Genomic DNA, 20,296 nt, shown 5'->3' with positions numbered 1-20,296 from the left:
GCGGGCAGCGGCTGTGCTCCTCCTCCAATTGGGGTGATCTGTCTACCACGCTGGCGGGCCTCTGGGTCTGTTCTGCTGGTCGGTCGCAGGTCTGCCTACCTTGTAGGCGCGGGCGGCAGCTCTGCTCTGCACCTCCTCCAGTTGGTGTGACATGTCTACCACGCCCGCGGACCCCTGGGCCTGTTCTGCTGGTCGGTCACAGGTCTGCCTATCTTGCAGGCGTGGGCAGCGGCTCTGCTCTGCCCTTACTCCAATTGGGGTGACATGTCTACCACACCGGTGGGTCGCTGGGCCTGTTCAGGGTGCGGGCAGCGGCTCTGCTCTGCCCCTACTCCAATTGGGGTGACGTGACTACCACGCCGGCTGCCCTTGGGCCTGTTCCGGGTGCGGGCAGCGGCTCTGCTCTACCCCTACTCCAATTGGGGTGATGTGTCTACCATGCCGGCAGGCCGCTGGGCCTGTTCCTCCGGTCGGTCGCAGGTCTGCCTACCTTGTGGGCATGGGGGGGCGGCTCTGCTCTGCCCCTTGTCCAAATGGGGTGATGTGTCTGCTGCGCCGGCAGACCGCTGGGCCTGTTCCGCTGGTCGGTCACAGGCCTGCCTACCTTGTGGGCGCGAGTGGCGGCTCTGCTCTGCCCCTACTCCAATTGGGGTGACGTGACTACCATGCCGTGAGGCCGCTGGGCCTATTCCGGGCGTGGCGGCGGCTCTGCTCTGCCCCTACTCCAATTGGGGTGACGTTCATATAGTCTTAATTTGTTGGAAATGTTGAATTTCAGACAGCAGAATGTTCAACAAATGGAAATTTTTTTGTTTCGTCTTCCAGGCATAATTATTTGTCCTGGCCAATTGCTTTTTTATCTGGATAAATTGTTTATTTTTAAAACATTTTATGTAGTTTAATTAATTCAAAATTCATAAATGAAATCCACAGAGGGTTGCTTTTGCTGTTCCATTTTAAAACAAATGAAGCAATACCTTTGCACTTGTAGAAGGCCAGAGTCTAGGCCTCTTTTCTTCCCTGGGCTTCTCACAGGATTTTTACTGTATTATTGTCATTTTCAGAATTAAACAGCAGTTCCTGCTTCTGTTCTCCTTCTTCCCACTCTAGTTAGACTGCAGGTCAACACCAGGGCCCTCTGTCCCCATTTTCTTTTTAGATGCTTATTTATTTGCAACAAGAAAGCCAATCCAAGTAAAGATGACTGTCTCTTTTTTCTGCTGGAGAATGGGATCAGGAATATGACTATAAATGTTCTGTGTCAGCGACTATTAATTGTCCCCTGTAACACTTGGGGGACATGTTTCCAGATCCCCATGGTTGCTTGAAACCACAAATAGTACTGACACCTATATATACATACTTATGATGAAGTTTAACTTTTTTTTTTTTAAGAGAGAGAGAGAGAGAATTTTTTAATATTTATTTATTTTTAGTTTTCGGTAGACACAACCTCTTTATTTTATTTTTATGTGGTGCTGAGGACTGAACCCAGCGCCCCGTGCATGCCAGGCAAGCACGCTACCGCTTGAGCCACATCCCCAGCCCTGATGAGGTTTAACTTTTAAGCACAGTGAGAGATTAATAATAATAACATAATAAAATAGAACAATTAGAGTGATATACTGTAATAAAAGTTAAATTATTGTGTTTATGTGTGTTCTTGCTCTTACTTTCTCACCTATTCTCTCTCCCTCTCCATCCATCTCTCTCACATACTTTTAAAGTGTTAATCTTACAATCTCACTATACATTTTTTTTTCTTGTTAAGAATTTTTAACTTTTTATTTAAAGAAAGAACTTTATAGATTTTTTTTTAGTATATCTGAATTGCCAGCATCACTACTCTAGTGCTTTTAGGCTTTTATTAAGTAAAATAAGGGTTACGTGAATACAAGCAATACTGGAACAATTGATCTAGTAACAGTCAAGATAGTTGCAAAGTGACTAGCAGATGGTTAGCATATACAGTGTGGATACACTGATCAAAGGGATGATTCATAGCTTGGGCAGGAAGAAGTGAGATTTTATCATACTACTCAGAGTAGTATGAAACTTAAAAAATTATTAATTATTTCTGGTATTTTCCATTTAATATTTTCAGACTGAGGATAACTGAAACTATGGGAAGCAAAATTATAGATATGGGAGGGAATAGTATTCTTTTGAAATAAATTTATTTAGATATAGTCATTCAGCAACCCAACAAATGAGAATACTTTTGCTTAGCAGAAAATACAGTTGATGGAAATTTAAGTGACCCCCAGTAGTCACTTTAAAGTGTCAAAATATTAATCAAGGCATACTTAGATGAAATGCTTTATACCCAATACTTTTTAACTAAGAGAACTGGAAATTTTATCTCATCTAACCTAAATTAATAGATGGGAAGACCTAAACATCACTGGTAAGTTCTCAGAAAGGGAGAAATGTAGGTAGTTTCCACACTGTCAGAGGGAATCTATTCTCTCGTGCTGCAACTATAGTTATAAACATAGTTATTTTAATGGAGGCATTTCTTTTCTATATATTTTGCATCATGGATTTGACTTTGCTTCAGTTTGTTCTTGTCCCAACCCCACTAATAGGATGTGGGTCCAGCAGCTTGCATTTCTATCCTAAATCACATAGAACTTCTGCTTCTATTCCTTTCCTTCCTCCCTTTAACTACATATAATGAGAGGTATCATTATTTTTATCTTTAAGTTAGAGAGGAGTAACATGATCGGAGCTAACTTGGTTTGTATGTCCTAGGATGGGCCTCCAGGGAGCTCATCTCTAGACCCTTCACTCTTCCTGCCATTGCTCACTGCTATTGCCAGCCCCTGTGGTTCTCCTGCTCCCTTGTTGGGGTACAGTGTTCTCCATTGGCAGCTCTTGTTGAAACTGTTGATCACTGCCTAGCAGCCATACGTTCATATCCATGCTGTACATGCTACCCATCTGCTAGTCACTTAGTATGTTTAAGTGCACTAAGCCATTTCTGGTGTAGTACACTTGAAGAAAAGTTTTCTTTAATCTTTATCTTAGATCTCCAAAGTCTTCACATCAGCAGTTTCTATACACTGTAGATACCTTCATATACATGTTTGTTGTATACATGGTTGTTTCATATGTTTGTTATTTATAGACAAAATATTAACCTCCATCCAGGGAGTACATTCAAGGAAATTCGAATGGTTGCTCTTTACCTGGTTCATATGCCTGAAATTCTCAGTGCACCATCTCCGATTGAGTCCATGAATGTGACCATCCATTTCTACTCACAAAATAATTCACCTCATCAGCCACATAAAAGATTACAAAACAATCAACTGCAAAAGTATGCTTGCCAAGCTTTCAGCATCCCAGCGTCGGGGGTAGCACATTTGTATAAGATGAAATTGAGGCTGGATGAAGCTCAGAAGTTGAGCCCTGATGTACCTGTAATCTCTGAACAACAACATGAGGAAAAGTGTTTGTGCCAATAAGGCCAGTTTCTAGAAAACCCTCTGCTCCTCAAAGCTACCTTACCAGCCCAGTGGATGGAGAGAGGGAGTGAGGGCACACAGGCATAATGCTTTCTTAATTGTTACCCATCTCTGACAACTAATATTATGGGTAAGGTCTGTTCACCACTCTGTACTAAATCTTCACAGAAACCCGTCAGATTTGGTGTGTGTGTGTGTGTGTGTGTGTGTGTGTGTGTGTGTGTGTGTGTGTGTTTTAACAGAGTACTCAGGTTCAGAGAAATACAGTTAATTAGCTAGTTGGTCAAGCTGAGATTCAAACTGAGTCTGTCTTATCTCAGTGCCAGTGAATTTGCATTTTATCTGAAACTGATTTTAAAATTACCTGTGGGTTGCAAAGTCAAGATGAAGAATAGATCAGGACTGACTCTTCGTCTTTAATGACAATGAGATAAAGGATATCTGCAGTGTATAGAAGCTGGTGTGAAGGCTTTGGAGATCTAGGATAAAGATTAAAGAAAGCAACTCTTCTTTAAGTGTTCTAAACCAGCAATATGAATAGGTGGCTGCTAGGCAGTGATCAAGAGTTCCAACAAAATCAGAACATTGGTGAGAAAAGGAGGAGAGGAATTCCATCCCTTAGTGTTAGCATCACCTATTCCAATGTTCCTCTGTTTTGGTAGAAAAAGCACTGGAGGCCAAGCACAGTGGCACACTCCTGTAATTCCAGCAGTGCAAGAACATGACAAGTTCAAGCCCAGCTCAGGAAACTTAGAAAAACCCTGTCCCAAAATAAAATATAAAAAGGGCTAGGAATGTAACTCAGTGGTAAAGCAGCCCTGTGTTCAATCCATAGTACCAAAACAAGACAAAAATAAAAAGCACTGGAGTATGAAAGGAGCAAATATTAGCCCAACTGACAACTGACTTTGAAAAAGTTATCAAGGGCACCTCTAAGAGTGTGAAAAGTTATATCCAATTCATTCCCTGTTTTTACTATATTCATATATGAATACACCACAGTGAAACTCCACATCATATACAACCACAAGAATGGGATCCTAATTAGAATAAGGTAACTCCATGTATATATTTCAAAATACACTCTACTGTCATGTATATCTTAAAAAGAACAAATAAAAATTTTAAAAAGCAAAAAAGAATGTGACAAAGAGAATTACTAAAGAAAAGGCAGACACCTAATTTTAAAATGGGCAAAAAAATTGAATGGACACTTTCTCAAAGTGACTAACAAGATGGTCAATGAGTATATGAAAAGATGGTCAGCATCAGTAGTTATCAAAGAAATGCAAATGTGAACCATAATTGAAATTGCTCCATACCCACCAGAAATGCTAAGATGGAAAAGACAGTAGTTAAAAAGCCCTGGTGAGGACCTGGAGCAACTGAATCTCTCAGTCACTTCTGAAAGGAATTGTCAGTTAATTAACAAAACAAAACAATTTGGAAAAAAACATTCAAAATTTACAAATATGGATGAACACATGTGTACTATATGGCCCAGTATCATTTCTACTCCTAAGAGTATAACCAACAGAAGTAGATGGGAGATGGATGGATGGATGGATGGATAGATAGATAGATAGATAGATAGATAGATAGATAGATAGATAGATAGATAGATAGATTGATTCCATCAGGAGACCTCTGGGAAATTGTTACCAGCAGCACAGTACATAAGAGACAAAACCTGGAAATGAACAAAGATCTCAATAACAATAGAAAGAGCAAATAAGTTGTAGAAGGTTCACATAATGGAATACTGTACAGCAATGAGAATGAGCATTTATCACCACACATAACATGACAGATGAATCTCACAAACAGAATCTTGAGCAAAAGGAGGTAGACACCAAGGACTTCATATTACATGATGCCATTTACATGAAATTCAAGAATAGGAAGAATCAAACTATGCTGTTGGAAGTCATTCAGTCTAGTTTTGACTTTGCAGAGGTGGGAGGGAGTGACTGGAAGGAGTACCTGTGGTTCCTGGGTAGAGGGCAGTGTTTCATTTCTTCACTTGGCTGCTAGCTACATAGTGTATCGAGATCTTGAAAATTCATCAATTTGTCCCCTTATTATATATGTACTTTTCTGTATGTCTAGTATATTTTAATGTACTATGTTTTTTAAATCTTACATATGCAGGTGCTAATCCTTAATTTTTTACTCCTGCTGTGGCCATATAAATATAAATCAACTTATATATTTACATAGTATAAAATAGGAATTTGGTGTCATGTTGTATCCTACACTGTGAGAGAAATGTTCATTTTTTTCTTAATAATGCTTCATTGGCTTCAATTTGTCTGGATTCAACAAGGTGAGAAGGGAAGGAAATGGTGAATTCCATCAACAGAGCAGTTTTTTCTGTTTAACATTCATTCTGCCAAAGCAGGTAGGGCAGTTTCTGACCAGATTATAGAGTCCTTTCTAGCCTGGGAGCTTATAATAAAACTTATCTTCTTCTTATGATTTTTATACCTTCCAGAATAAAAGCATAAGAAAAATGACTGAAATTTCAATACTAGGTTAAAACTAATTCCGAACCTTCACTTTTGGGAAAATAATGTGAAAGCTTCCACAAGAAGCCCTCTTTTCACATGGGCAGTCTTCATTTGCAATAGCAACTGAAAAAAGACAGTAAAGAATGTTTAGAGAACCTTAGCAGTCATCTCAGAGCTATTTTACAAATGTTCTGGTAGTGTGTAGGTTGAGTTTTCAAATTCTCATCTCAACACAAAAGTAAAGAAGAGGAGCGAAAGAACAAACTTGTATTCTAAAAAACAAAAATTGCAGAACACCATATGGCACAGAGTCTGATACATAATATGAGACAGTATTAAAAATCAGGTTCCACCACTCATTTGACCATTGGGAAATCTGACCCAAGGTTGCAATGTCTGTCTAAAGTCACATGGTTGGTGGCAAACTGATGCAAGACCCACCATCTTTAGCCTTTCAGCCTCTTTCTCGTTTCCCCATGATAGAGATTCCAAATAACTTAATGATAGCCCAAAGATCCTAGGTTTAATATTAACACAGCTCTTGTAAAATATGTATTTCAGCTTGCTGCCCTTGAATTCCCCCCAAAGAAACTATTTGGAAACAAAGATGAACGTGTGATTGCTGAGAGGCGAAGTCATTTAGAGGTAAGAGAATTAAGCATTTTTTTCCTCTCTGTGTGTAGAAAATTTGCCTTCTGATTGGTAAGAATTATTCCTGTTAAACAGTTTTGTTTTTGTTCATGCTTATGAAGGTGCTGCTTTGTTAACACAGGAGATGGCAGCAATCGATTATAAAGCCACTATTATCAGTTTATTTGAAATACAAGTCCTTATCCCTCTCTGGTCTAGCAGAACATTTTTTCTGATTTTTAAAAGATACATTTATACTGAGAGTAGGAAAGCAGGATGTTAGTGAGAACTAAATATTCACCATAGACAGATGGTATGTAATATAGGATGAGGTGCAAAGCTTGCTGCAGAAAACTTGGAATTAATTAACTGAAGATTTATAGTATTGCATCATTGTTACTTTTTCAAGACAGTTGGAAGCAAAAAAAAATGCATTCCTAATTTAGTTATAGTTAGGCTTCTTTGGACTTATTATAACTTAATCTTTCAAGCCCACTACATATAAGAACTCAGTTTAACACAACTGTTGTTTTTCTGACTGCCTTACTGCCAATACACATTGTTGATTGCTTCATTTAATTTGTTTGGGGGGGGGGGCATAATTGCTTATTTGGCTGGAATCTGAGGCTTTGTGCCAAGGCATGGACCAACTGTTTTCACTGAGATATGGTCACAGATAGTCCTCAATTATTGGTCACTCCCTGGCCATTGTGCTATTTAAGCAGATAGGAGACAAAAGTACAAATATCTTGCAAAAATTTTGTGTTTGCATGCTTTCAGGGGGCCTCTCAAAGTTCCCTTCACTACTACTTTAAGAGGAATCTAAGAACTACAGTGTTAGAAATGAAATCAACAAGGGAGGGTTTGCAAGAGCCCTTTCTGAATTGTGAAGTGCTACATAAAAATTAGGTTGATTCTTCTAATGACACCTGGGTAAAAATGGCTGACCATGGTTTCCACTATTGCCAATGTACCAAAGGATTAGGAAAATATCTAGAAGCTGGAGGTTCCAGTGAGGGGAAAATAAGGCACTTGGAAAAGTTGAAGACTGATAATCATCTGTCCTTAGGGGACATTCCAGGATTTTGAGACCCACAATACAGAACTGATCTAAGGAAGTACAAGTTTCAGAGTATGGCCTTGCTTATAAGGCATTTGAGTAAGACTGTGGAGTTATACATTTGAAGAGACCTCAAAACTTCAGAACTGAGTTTTGGAAGATTTACACACTTCTAAAAATCATCATCTAATGTCATGACTCTTAAGCCCAAGTGAAGAGTTTGACCTCTAGAAAAAAATTATTTTGATAACCTGCCTGATTGAGTTTTGTCAAAGGTTTTATTGTATCACAAACAGATTTTAAAAATAACTCTAGAACTAGTTTTTATTTTTTTCAGTGGCTTTAAACAGAATTTATTATTTTCTCAGGAGCTGATGGTACTCAGGCAGTTTCTCACTTGGGTGCTTGGGTTCCCTCATGCAGTTGCAGTTGGGTGACAGATGGGGCATTCTAATTTCTAGACTTGGCTGACCAACTAAGAAGACTTCAAGTGAGTTTTCTTTACCTAACTATGACCTGCCTCTCTCACAGAGCCCTATCATTAAGGGAACATGGAAAGTAATAGCTTATTTTTATACATTAAGAGAAAGTAGATTATTGTCAGGTGTAGCTTCTCAGTGCTCTGATTAAACTCACATGGTGCCAAGTTGTGCCACAATAGATTGTTTTGTAGGCAGCACATTTACAAGTGTAGCACTTGGTGACCCTTGGTTTTCCATTCCAACTGCCAGAATCAGAGCAAAGTTCAGGGTACTCTTTGATTCTTAGTACTTTGGGATAGAGCCCACAATTGTTTGGCATCTCCTATGTCATCACTTAACATCATTAAGTCATCAAATGTTGCTTAACATTATGTTAATGTCTTTGTGTTAATCAGCTTCCCATTACTATAAGAGAATACTTGCAATAATAGATATAAAGAGAGGAAAGGTTCATTTTGGCTCACAGTTTTAGAGGCTTCAGTCCATTGTCAGTTGGCCCTGTTGTAAAGTGGTGCATGATGGAGGGAACACATGGTAAAGAAAGGTGTTTACCTCATGGCAAAGAGAGAAGTGGGAAAGGGCCCTGGTCTCAGTAGTCCCTTCAAGAGCACTCCCCCAATGACCAACTTCCTCTTATTAGATTCCACATCTTAAAGGTTCTACTACCTCCCCATAGTCCAAACTGAACACGAAGTCTTTAAAATATAGGCACTAGGGGCTGAGGCTGGGGCTCAGTGGTAGAGCTCTCGCCTAGCATGTGCGGGGCACTGGGTTCAATCCTCAGCACCACATAAAATAAATAAATAAAATAAAATAAAGGTATTGTGTTCAATTACAACTAAAAAATTAAAAAATACATATAGGCACTTATCCAAATGATAGTAATGCATAAGTACTAACAATCCCCTTTGGTCACCTGTGACTGTTACTTACTTGTGGTGTTATCCTGTATAGAAAGAATTCCACACCTAAAGAGAAGTGCATTTCACCTAATATTGAATGTTAATCTTAGAACATTATCTTCTTTTCAAGAAGCAAGCATAATTCATCTTCACTTTAATGGAAAATTAATCTGAGATTCTTGCATTAATTTCCTATAACTATTGTGACTTTTCTTTTGATCTTCTAGTATCAGAAGTCACTGCTTGACTTAGGGTATCTTTATGTGAAAACTAACATAGCTGTTTTCCCTGAACTTCTTATATAATTTACCACACATTTAGTTAATTCTTAATATATGCTGGAGACAAGGCGAGCTATTTTTAAAGAATACAAATATAACAGAAACATTTTTCCCTCTAAAACCATGCTTAAATTCCTATATGGTATTCTATCTGGAGGTATAATATAAACTCATGTAGAAAGGTGAATCTGAGTAGGACACATCTGCACGAGCTAATATACATGATGTTTACTTAAAAGGAATTATCTGAAATATTTTTAAAGTCCAGAAGTAAAACTTTATAGGCCTTGTCACCCTTATGGATCTGTGTAAAGTGGTGTTTTAAGCAAGTATTTAATTGCGTTTTGATCTTCCTTGTTATTAAAATAATTCCAAGATTTGGACCTTATGTTTTGAGTTTATCAGAAAAAGGGTATGAAATGTTGCCACATTAAGTGTAAAGACACTATATTGACCCTTTTCAAATGATAAATGTTAAATCTGTTAAAATAATTATTTTCTAAAATGATGGTCAGGACCAAAAATCTATATCATAAAACGCTTTAGAAACTAATTTTCTTGCATTGTAGAGAGGAATATTAGTTGTGTGTCTAGTGGTAGTGGTGATGGTGCAGAGGCCCAGAAGTGAGACATTTAACATATTGCACCATCAAAAGTAGGGGTGGGAATGTGCTAATGGTAAGTGGAGGAACATAAGTTTGGTCTCTTATTGATGAACTTGTATTAGCTACTCCCACAAATAGTATCTGACCAACAATTTTTGAAGCCTGTTTTTGCAGAATCCATCCTGTAATTGCTCTATCTATCATATTCAAATGCTTCCTAGGACTTTTGTTCATAAAGAGTCATGGAATCTTTGAAGATTTCTAGCTTGCATGGACCTCAGATTGCCTTCTTGGCCAATTCAGAGTGACTGTGCACTTTGAGGGCAGACCCTGTCTTCAGACATTGAAGGATTATGCTCACACCACATGTGCTATGCCTCCCAGACTCTGCATATTCCTTCTGTCCCTGGCTATCATCCAGGGCACGTGTCAGCAGACAAAGCAGTGTAGGTAACAGGGACCTAACACACTCAGTCTCTGCCTGATAGGTTATTTTGATCTGTATTTGAAGGTAGATACAATAACTGTTAAGCTGAATGTTAAGAAACTGCAATTGCTATAATTCAGAAATGGTGAAATATCAACAATTTTATATACATGTATATAATACCTGCTTTCTCATACTTACTTGGTATTTACTAAGGGCAAAGCACGAGTGAAAATACTTATAATATCAGGCCATTTACCTCTCACAAGCAAATGATGAGGTAGAGTTCTGTCCACTTTACAGGTGAGGAAGTTGTGTCTTAGAGAAGATAAAGGTCCCATAGCTAGTATGTGGCAAAGCCTTAGCTCACAATCAAGTGTGTTCTAGAACAAGCCCCTTCTCTTGACTAATCTCCTGTAAGTGTTAAATGGGTTGGATCTTTCTGTTTAAAAAAAAATCATCTCTTTTGCAGAAACACCACCTTTTAAGATTATCGCCACAATGTTAATTAAGCTCCACTGCCATTCCATTCAGTCTGCCCAAATTAGCCTCCAAATTAATGAGGGTTTTTGTTGTTGTTGTTGTTTTGTTTTGTTTTGTTTTATTTTTGTTCATTGATGAGAGGTGCATTTTGGGTTACTAATTTCAGAGAACATTATCTACTTGAAAACATTCTACTAATCATCCTAATAGTCTGTCATTTTAGGGAATAACTGTAATTAAGGAAAACATATGAAATCCTCTAAAACCATAAAGCTTTCCAGAATAATCCATTTACCTTTGGAAGTAAAAACCTGAAAAATGTCTAGGAAGTTTATTTTCAAAGTACAAGAGCAGACAACAGCCCAAAGCCACCTCTTTTTTCTTTCCCATTTTCACCTCATTTGCTGAAGCAGTGTTAGATAGGCCAGAAGTAATGTGATAGCTAAGAGTGTGAGCCTGGGAGCAGATCCTAGTCTTCAGTCCTGGTTCTGCTCCTTTGAAGGATTTGATCATGGTGGAGCTATTGTACAATGTGAAAAAAAAATGAGAGGCATAGCATCATATGAAAAGGACACAATTCCTCCAGATTTTCATGGCTTCAACAATTTCCAGGTTCAACAGTGGTGTATAGCTAGTTTTCTTTGCATTTCTACAGGGTTATTGACTGCAAGGCTACCTTCTGTGGAGTCCCCAGATGACCTAGTATATCCCCTGGGCTTCTGCATGTGAAGAAAATAGATAAATGTCAATGCTTTTCAGTCAAAGACCTCCAGGAATATACTTATTTTTAAAATAATGTTAGTTTTATTGACTTTCTGCAACAAAGGAAAATAAAATAAGTGGAGGAATATAAATTTGATCTCTTATTGATGAACTTGTATTAGCTACTCCCACAAATAGTATCTGGCCAACAATTTTTGGAGTTTGTTTTTGCAGAATCCATCCTGTAATTGCTCTATCATATTCAAATGCTTCCTAGGGCTTTTGTTCATAAAGAGTCATGGAATCTTTGAAGATTTCTAGGGGGACCATAGGAACCATAGGTGCATCTCAGTAAAAAAACTGTTAAAAAGTTGCAGGAGGATTTGAGTGTGTCCTAGGTGATTTGGTACATTATGCAAGAAAGTAGGCCTTTGCTCTGGATTGAATGCTGGGGTCATTCTGTGATTAGTATATTAATAATTCTTACTTGGGAAGCAGGAACAGGGTAAGGTTTTAAGTATGACAAAAAGTGGTACTTATCCTTATTAGTGTGGAAAAAGATATATTTGATTATATTCATGATCTGTACAATATTTGTGTTTTTGTCTGTATTCAGGCATGTCTGTGGAATGGGATTATTGGTATTCTTCAGATGTCTTTATGGTCCATGGAAGTCTCAGTAGTTCAAATGCTTTATTTGCTAAATATAGGTATTAGAAATGGCTGTCAGTATTGATCTATCCCCACTACACTCCACAGTCAAGGTTCACTTTTTGGATAATGGTACTTGCAACACAGTCTAGTTTCTCTTAACAACACTTTCTCATTCTGCTTCAGTTTCATTTTACCCTCAAACCTTGAATTTCCAACAATAGAATTGTTTGGTTTAGATGTTTTTATAGAATGAGCCTTTCAGTTTCAAAGTAAATTTTGGGAGGCAGAATTCCTCAGATTTTCTTAGTTTCCTCATTCATTTAGCTATCAAAAAGATACTTAGCCATTCCATGCTTAATTTAACATTCTTTCCATCTATTCTCTACTCATCTTGCAAAATGTATAATAATAGAACTATTATCAAACATAGTCCACGATTAAAGAAACACTCCATAGAAAGAACCACTTTCTTTCTCTTTTGTTTTGGGCTTTTCTTCTGATTATCTGCTTATTCACATTAGCAGGGACTATTTTCTGTTATTAGTCTATTACTACAGTCATCAGTAGCAAAGCATTTTCAAAGAGTGTTAAGTGCTGCTGAAGTGTTAGAAGAGATTGAGCTGGAATTTGGGGCTATTTCATAAAAAAAAAAAAAGGTTCTTCACAGAATCAGAAAAGCTGTAAATTGTATAATCCTGGGGCTACTAAATGTCAAGAAATCATTTTATACAATGAAAATCTTATCACATTGGGTTGTGATTTTATGATCTCATCCATTAGTAGGAGTCTCCAACTGAAGGGAAAAATCCCATTTCATTTTCCATGAGTAGTCACTGGTTTAGAGGGTAGCAAAATTAAAATAAATATTTCCAAGGATAATAACAACTTCCAAACCCAGATGTAGGCCAACAGGAGGAAAGGGAAGACTCACCACACTGTCATCAAATAGTTTTACCCTGCTATTTTTCTCCTTCTCCATTGTAAAATGGCTTTCTGTACTGGCATAATGACGAATAGCTCAGGGACATAAGATATAACTTATGTATAAATGGAAAGTTGCTCTTCATCTTTGGGCTCCCACTCTAACACTCTAAGCTGGCAATCAGGAGCTTTGTTTCTTTACTGGTTGTAATTTAAGTCAGCCAGAACATCTAGGAGCTTGAACTATCTCCCTCAGCTCAGATATCTTCTCCTCAGAAGAAGCCTTTTCTAACCACCAAGTAGAAGCAGTCCTTATCCCTGCAGTCCCCACCACATTCCCCAGTTTCTTTACTACAACACTTAGCACCTGTTTATTGATTGATTGTCCTTCTTTTTTAAAGTATTTATGTTTTTATGTGAGGGCACATTTTACTAGAAGATAATTTGGTAAGGACAAATTCCAACTGCCTTGTTTACCTTTACTTCCTCATTGTATAGAACAGTATCTGGTCCTTAACAGGTCCTCAGTTACTGTGTTTTGAATGGCCATTTAAACCTGTATTAAAAATAGCACATGACATATTCGTTCTGACAAAAAATTTAAAATGAGAGCACATACTTAAACTTAGGTTTGAATGCTAATTCTCTCACACTACAGTATATAATTGGGCAGGTTACTGACCACCCTGAACTTTCTTGTTCTCAATGCTAAACAAGGATAAAAACAATTACCTTTCAGAGTTGTCAAGGTAATCAAGAAAGAATAGTATGAAAAAGTACTAATAGAAAACATAGCATATAATATATCCTCAATTGATATAAGATAAAGGTTAAAGGCATACACAAGATAAAGTATAATTGATATAAGATAAAGATTAAAGGCAACACAATCTTTCAATCCTGGTTGTTGATCCTTGCTCTGTTATTTACTGAGTGATCTTGGACAAGTTACTTAATGAATGACTTTCCTCATGATAAAATGTGAAAAATAAGAGTACCCACCTCATATAGTTGTTAATGAAAAACTCAAGTAAAATAATTGGTAGGTGTCTGATACATAATAACAAATATTAGAAACAATAACTATTTTTTAAACTGCATTGTAGTTGTCATATAGTAACTTAAAAAATTATACTTTAAGTCCTAGCTAATGCAATAAAGCATGAAAAAGAATAAAACGTATACCAATTGAAAGGAAGTCTTAAAATTGTGTTTGCTCACAGGTAATAGATTGTTTATGTAAAAAGTCTGATACCTAGAAGACCCAAAAGGGTCTACAAAAAAACTACTAGAACTAATAAATGAATTCAGCAAAGTGGCAGGATATAAAATCAACACGCATAAATCAAAGGCATTTCTGTATATCAGCGACAAAACTTCTGAAACGGAAATGAGGAAAAACACTCCATTCACAATATCCTCAAAAAAAAATAAAATACTTGGGAATCAACCTAACAAAAGAGGTGAAAGATCTATACAATGAAAACTACAAAACCCTAAAAAGAGAAGTAGAAGAAGATCTTAGAAGATGGAAAAATATAAACTGTTCATGGATAGGCAGAACTAACATCCTCAAAATGGCGATATTACCAAAAGTTCTCTATAGGTTTAATGCAATGCCAATCAAAATCCCAACGGCATTTCTTGTAGAAATAGATAAAGCAATCATGAAATTCATATGGAAAAATAAAAGACCCAGAATAGCAAAAACAATGCTAAGCAGGAAGTGTGAATCAGGCGGTATAGCGATACCAGATTTCAAACTACATTACAGAGCAATAGTAACAAAAACAGCATGGTACTGGTACCAAAACAGGCGGGTGGACCAATGGTACAGAATAGAGGACACAGAGACTAATCCACAAAGCTACAACTATCTTATATTTGATAAAGGAGCTAAAAGCATGCAATGGAGGAAGGATAGCATCTTCAACAAATGGTGTTGGGAAAACTGGAAATTCAAATGCAACAAAATGAAACTGAATCCCCTCCTCTCGCCATGCACAAAAGTTAATTCAAAGTGGATCAAGGAGCTACATATCAAATCAGAGACTCTGCGTCTGATAGAAGAAAAAGTTGGCTCCGATCTACATATTGTGGGGTCGGGCTCCAAATTCCTTAATAGGACACCCATAGCACAAAAGTTAATAACAAGAATCAACAAATGGGACTTACTTAAACTGAAAAGTTTTTTCTCAGCAAGAGAAACAATAAGAGAGGTAAATAGGGAGCCTACATCATGAGAAAAAATTTTTACTCCTCACACTTCAGATAGAGCCCTAATATCCAGAGTATACAAAGAACTCAAAAAATTAAACAATAAGAAAACAAATAACCCAGTCAACAAATGGGCCAAAGACCCGAACAGACACTTCTCAGAGGAGGACATACAATCAATCAACAAGTACATGAAAAAATGCTCACCATCTCTAGCAGTCAGAGAAATGCAAATCAAAACCACCCTAAGATACCATCTCACTCCAGTGAGATTGGCAGCCATTATGAAGTCAAACAACAACAAGTGCTGGCGAGGATGTGGGGAAAAGGGTACTCTTGTACATTGCTGGTGGGACTGCAAACTGGTGCGGCCAATTTGGAAAGCAGTATAGAGATTCCTGGGGAAGCTGGGAATGGAACCACCATTTGACCCAGCTATTGCCCTTCTCGGACTATTCCCTGAAGACCTTAAAAGAGCATACTATAGGGATACTGCTACATCGATGTTCATAGCAGCACAATTCACAATTGCTAGACTGTGGAACCAACCCAGATGCCCTTCAATAGATGAATGGATAAAAAAAATGTGGCATTTATACACCATGGATTATTACGCAGCACTAAAAAATGACAAAATCATGGAATTTGCAGGGAAATGGATGGCACTAGAGCAGATCATGCTTAGTGAAGCTAGCCAATCCCTAAAAAACAAATACCAAATGTCTTCTTTGATATAATGAGAGCAACTAAGAACAGAACAGGGAGGAAGAACAGGAAGAAAAGATCAACATTAAACAGATACATGAGGTGGGCGGGAAAGGGAGAGAAAAGGGAAATTGCATGGTAATGGAGGGAGACCCTCATTGTTATACAAAATTACATATAAGAGGTTGTGAGGGGAATGGGAAAATAAACAAGGAGAGAAATGAATTACAGTAGATGGGGTAGAGAGAGAAGATGGGAGGGGAAGGGAGGGGGGATAGTAGAGGATAGGAAAGGTAGCTTAATACAACAGTTACTAATAGGGCATTATGTAAAAATGTGGATGTGTAACCGATGTGATTCTGCAATCTGTATTTGGGGTAAAGTTGGGAGTTCATAACCAACTTGAATCTAATGTATGAAATATGATATGTCAAGAGCTTTGTAATGTTTAGAACAACCAATGAAAAAAAAATGTCAAAAAAAAAAGAGTAATCTGGGGCTGGGGTTGTGGCTCAATGGCAGAGTACTTGCCTTGCATGTGTGAGGCACTAGGTTCAATCCTCAGCACCACATAAATAAAAAAATAAATAAATAAAGATGTACTTAAAAAAAAAGAATTGATTAAAAAACAAACTCCTAAAAGTGATATAATCATAACAAGGTTGTGGGATATAAGTTCAATATACAGAAGCCAGTAACTTTTCTATATATCTGCAGTAAACAAGTGGAATTTGAAATTAATAAAAACTGATGAGGGTGTGACACAACAGGGACTTTGATTCAGTGCTGGTTGAAAGGCAACATGGAAAGGTACTTTGAAAGAACTTGGCAAATTCTAACAAAACTAAACATACTCTTACCGTATAATCCAGTGGTTTCAATCCTCGGTATTTACCCAAAGACATCGAAAACTTATATTCACTCAAAAACCTGCATATGAATGTTTATGACTGATTTATTTGTAATTGACACATTGTGGAAGTAAACAAAATGTCCTTATATAGGTGGAAAAATTTTTTTTAATTAAAAATTTTTTAAATTAAAATGATATTTCGTGCTAGACAACTAAATATCATTCTACACTAAAAAGAAATGAGCTATGAAGCTATGAAGCATGGAGGAAACTTAAATGTATATAACTAAGTGAAATAAGCCAGTCTGAAAAGCTCACATATTATATGATTTTAACTATATGGCATTCTAAAAAGGCAAACTGTGGAGACTAAGGATTAGTGGGTTTCCAGGGATGGGAAAGAATGAATGGCAGAGAACAGAGGATTTGGGGGTGTTAATGATATATCAATGTAGGCTCATTGATTCGAACAAATACAACCAATGTATCCAGTGGTGTGGGATTTAGAATGTATTTATGGGTCAAAGGCATTTAGGTATATAGAAAATCTACATCCCTTCTGTTCAGTTTTTCTGTGGACCTAAAATAAGCCTATATGTACAAATATATATATGGTCATCATGCATTTCTAATCTCTTTCCATTCTTACTTTTATTCCTCATTCCCTCTTCACTTCTATCCTTCATCCAGTTTTTTAATTGTCTTATTACTTTGCTAAATAAAGAAGGGAATGATCATGGAGAGGTGAGTGGACGGGTGGAAGGACTTAAGCCTATTAGTCATTTTTCTTGAAAGTATCATGTTAAGCTGTTGTTGGAAGGAAAGCAGTCATCTTATAAACAAGTTATACTTCATACATGTTTTTCCACTGCTAATGCGGAATAGTTTATATTTCATTAGAGTGACTCCCTCATTACTCTGAAATTTGAGAGTCACATTGTATCTGTCTTTTACCAAGCAACGTTTGTATTCACTCATTCTACCCAGACTCAAGTTCAACATCTATGTGAATTAATACTTTTCAGAGTCTAGAAGTTAATGAAGTGCCCAACCAGTGGACTGCCTTTTCAAATTAAAACATTTGAACTCAGAAGTTGAAAAGGAAATGTATTATTTAAAAAAAAAAAAAACATTTTTTTTTAGTTGTAGATGGACAACAGTACCATTATTTCTTTATTTTTATGTGGTGCTGAGGATCGAACCCAGTGCCTCACACTTGCTAGGCAAGCACTCTACCACTGAGGTACAACCCCAGCTCCAAAGAAATGTATTATAATCACGCATAACCATTAATGAGGTGAAAGGCCAGGTAGAATACTGATATAACTGGATAAATAGTTTAAAAGTTCTTTTCCCTTGTCATTTTCATTTATTACTAAAAGGACTTTTTCCACTTTGATGTTTTCAGAGGACCTTCCTATTCTTCTGTCTTGTAATATCATTTAGGATATTCTAAGGGACCTATTATTACGCTTATTTGCACTGTCAGTATAATTGGCAGAAATGTTTTCTTCAAGGGTCATTTAAGAAATCTCAGTGTATTTTGCTCCTGCCTCTACTTTTTAAATTTTTACAGCACTAAAACTAGATTTCCCTTACTCTTATCAGACATAAAAATTAAAATAATTTGTCAGTATGTAGACTCAGGAGCATATTAATTTTAACATCCAAATATACTTGAATTTTCCCATGAATAAGAGAACCATCTTCATTTAAGGACATTGCTTCAGTTCTTTTAGTACAAGAGTGACTTTCTTTGGCAATTCTTAGCAACTCTTTCTGGCTTGAAACAGACATTGCCTTTACCTGAGAATGTTAAATGTGGTAATATTGGTTGCTAAAACAGTTCTTAGAATCAAAGAATGCATTCCTGTTGCCCAATAGATCTCTACTATATTATACAACCTTTCCAACCTTCCAAGCTTCATTGGACTAAAGGGACTTTCAGGTACCCTGTTACAGAAACAAGTAGCCTCCACATTTTTTCTTTAGTTTTTATGGCAACATATAAAAATTATGCAAAACCAGAAAGTGCAATGTAATAAACCCCACTGTATCCTTCCCCTTCACCCAGCCTGTAACTTTAATCAGAATGTGTCAAATCTTTTTTTCATTTATATCTCTTGACAGGCAGGCAGACAGGCAGACCAACAGACAGACACACACACACACACACACACACACACAGAGTTATTTTAACACAAATAGCAGGTATTGTAATCATTTCATCTACAAGTATTTTAGGATGCATTTTTTTAGGTTATTGTGAATGGAATAGTTTTCCTAATTTCTTTCTCATCAGATTTATTATCCGAATATAGGAAATCTTTTGATTTATGAATGTTGACCTTGTTTCCTGCTACTTTTCTGAATTCATTTATCAGCTCTAGAAATCTTCTGGTGGAGGAAAACAGAGATAATTTGACTGCTTCTTTTCCTATTTATATCCTTTTAATTTCTTTCTCTTGCCTGATTTCTCTAGCTAGAATTTTAAGAATATATTGAATAAGAGTGGTGAGAATGGACATCCTGTTCTTGTTCCTGATTTTAGAGGAAATGCTTTAAGGTTTTCTCCATTTTTCCAACGATGTTGGCTTTTGGTTTGTCATACATAGCTTTTATAATGTTTAGATAAGTTTCTTTTGCCCCTAGTTTTAACACAATGTGTGTTGGATTTTATCAAAGGCCTTTCTTTATCTGTTGAGATGATCATATGATTCTCTCATCCTTAATTCTATTTACGTGGTGAATTACATTTATTAATTTACATATGTTGAACTGACTTTGCATCTCTGGGGTGAAACCCACTTGATCATGATTTATTATCTTCTTGATGTATTTTTGAACTTTTACAACTGTTTATCCAGTTTGCTAAGATTTTATTAAGGATTTTTGCATCTCTGTTCAACAGGGACATTTTTCTATAATTTTTTTTTTTTACTTGATGTGCCTTTGTTTGGTTTTGGCATCAAGGTTATTCTGGCTTTGTAGAATGCATTTGGGAGTGTTCCTTTCCTTTCAATTTCACCCAATAATTTGAGAAAGACTGTGTTAGTTCTTCTTCAAAGGTCTGGTAGAACTCTGCTGAGAATTCATCTGGCCTTGGGCTTTTCTTTGTTGGAAGACTTAATTGTTATTGCAGTTTCATTACTTGAGATTGGTCTGTTTGGGTTTTCTGTATCTTTCTAATTAAGTTTGGCCTAGACTTTGGACCTGATCCAGAGGCCAGTGAAGAACCAAAGGAATGTTAAAAGCAAGGAGTGGAAGGGTGAGGTCTTCCTGTGGAGAGAATGTGGGAGCAGAGGAGACTGGAGGCTGGAAGAGCAGTGTCTGGGCTATTACTTATCTTTCAGGTAAGATGTATATTCTAGAAATTTGTCAGTGTTTTCTAAAT

General features: G+C 36.9%; 1 protein-coding gene across 2 annotated transcripts in view; it reads left to right on the top strand.

Moving 5' to 3' along the window:
- KIF16B (kinesin family member 16B) overlaps positions 1–20,296 on the top strand; it is a 311,644-nt gene that overhangs the window by 266,664 nt on the left and 24,684 nt on the right. For both annotated transcript variants that reach the window (XM_081289710.1, XM_081289711.1), the window contains one exon: positions 6,542–6,625. In XM_081289710.1, coding sequence (XP_081145836.1) covers positions 6,542–6,625 — 84 coding nt within the window. The remainder of the gene's footprint in view (positions 1–6,541; positions 6,626–20,296) is intronic.

This window comes from Spermophilus citellus (assembly GCF_964194105.1).
Source record: "Spermophilus citellus genome assembly, chromosome: 4".
Lineage (NCBI taxonomy): Eukaryota > Metazoa > Chordata > Mammalia > Rodentia > Sciuridae > Spermophilus > Spermophilus citellus.
The sequence above is the reverse complement of the archived record's forward strand: the minus strand, read 5'-3'. Positions and strand labels throughout refer to the sequence as shown.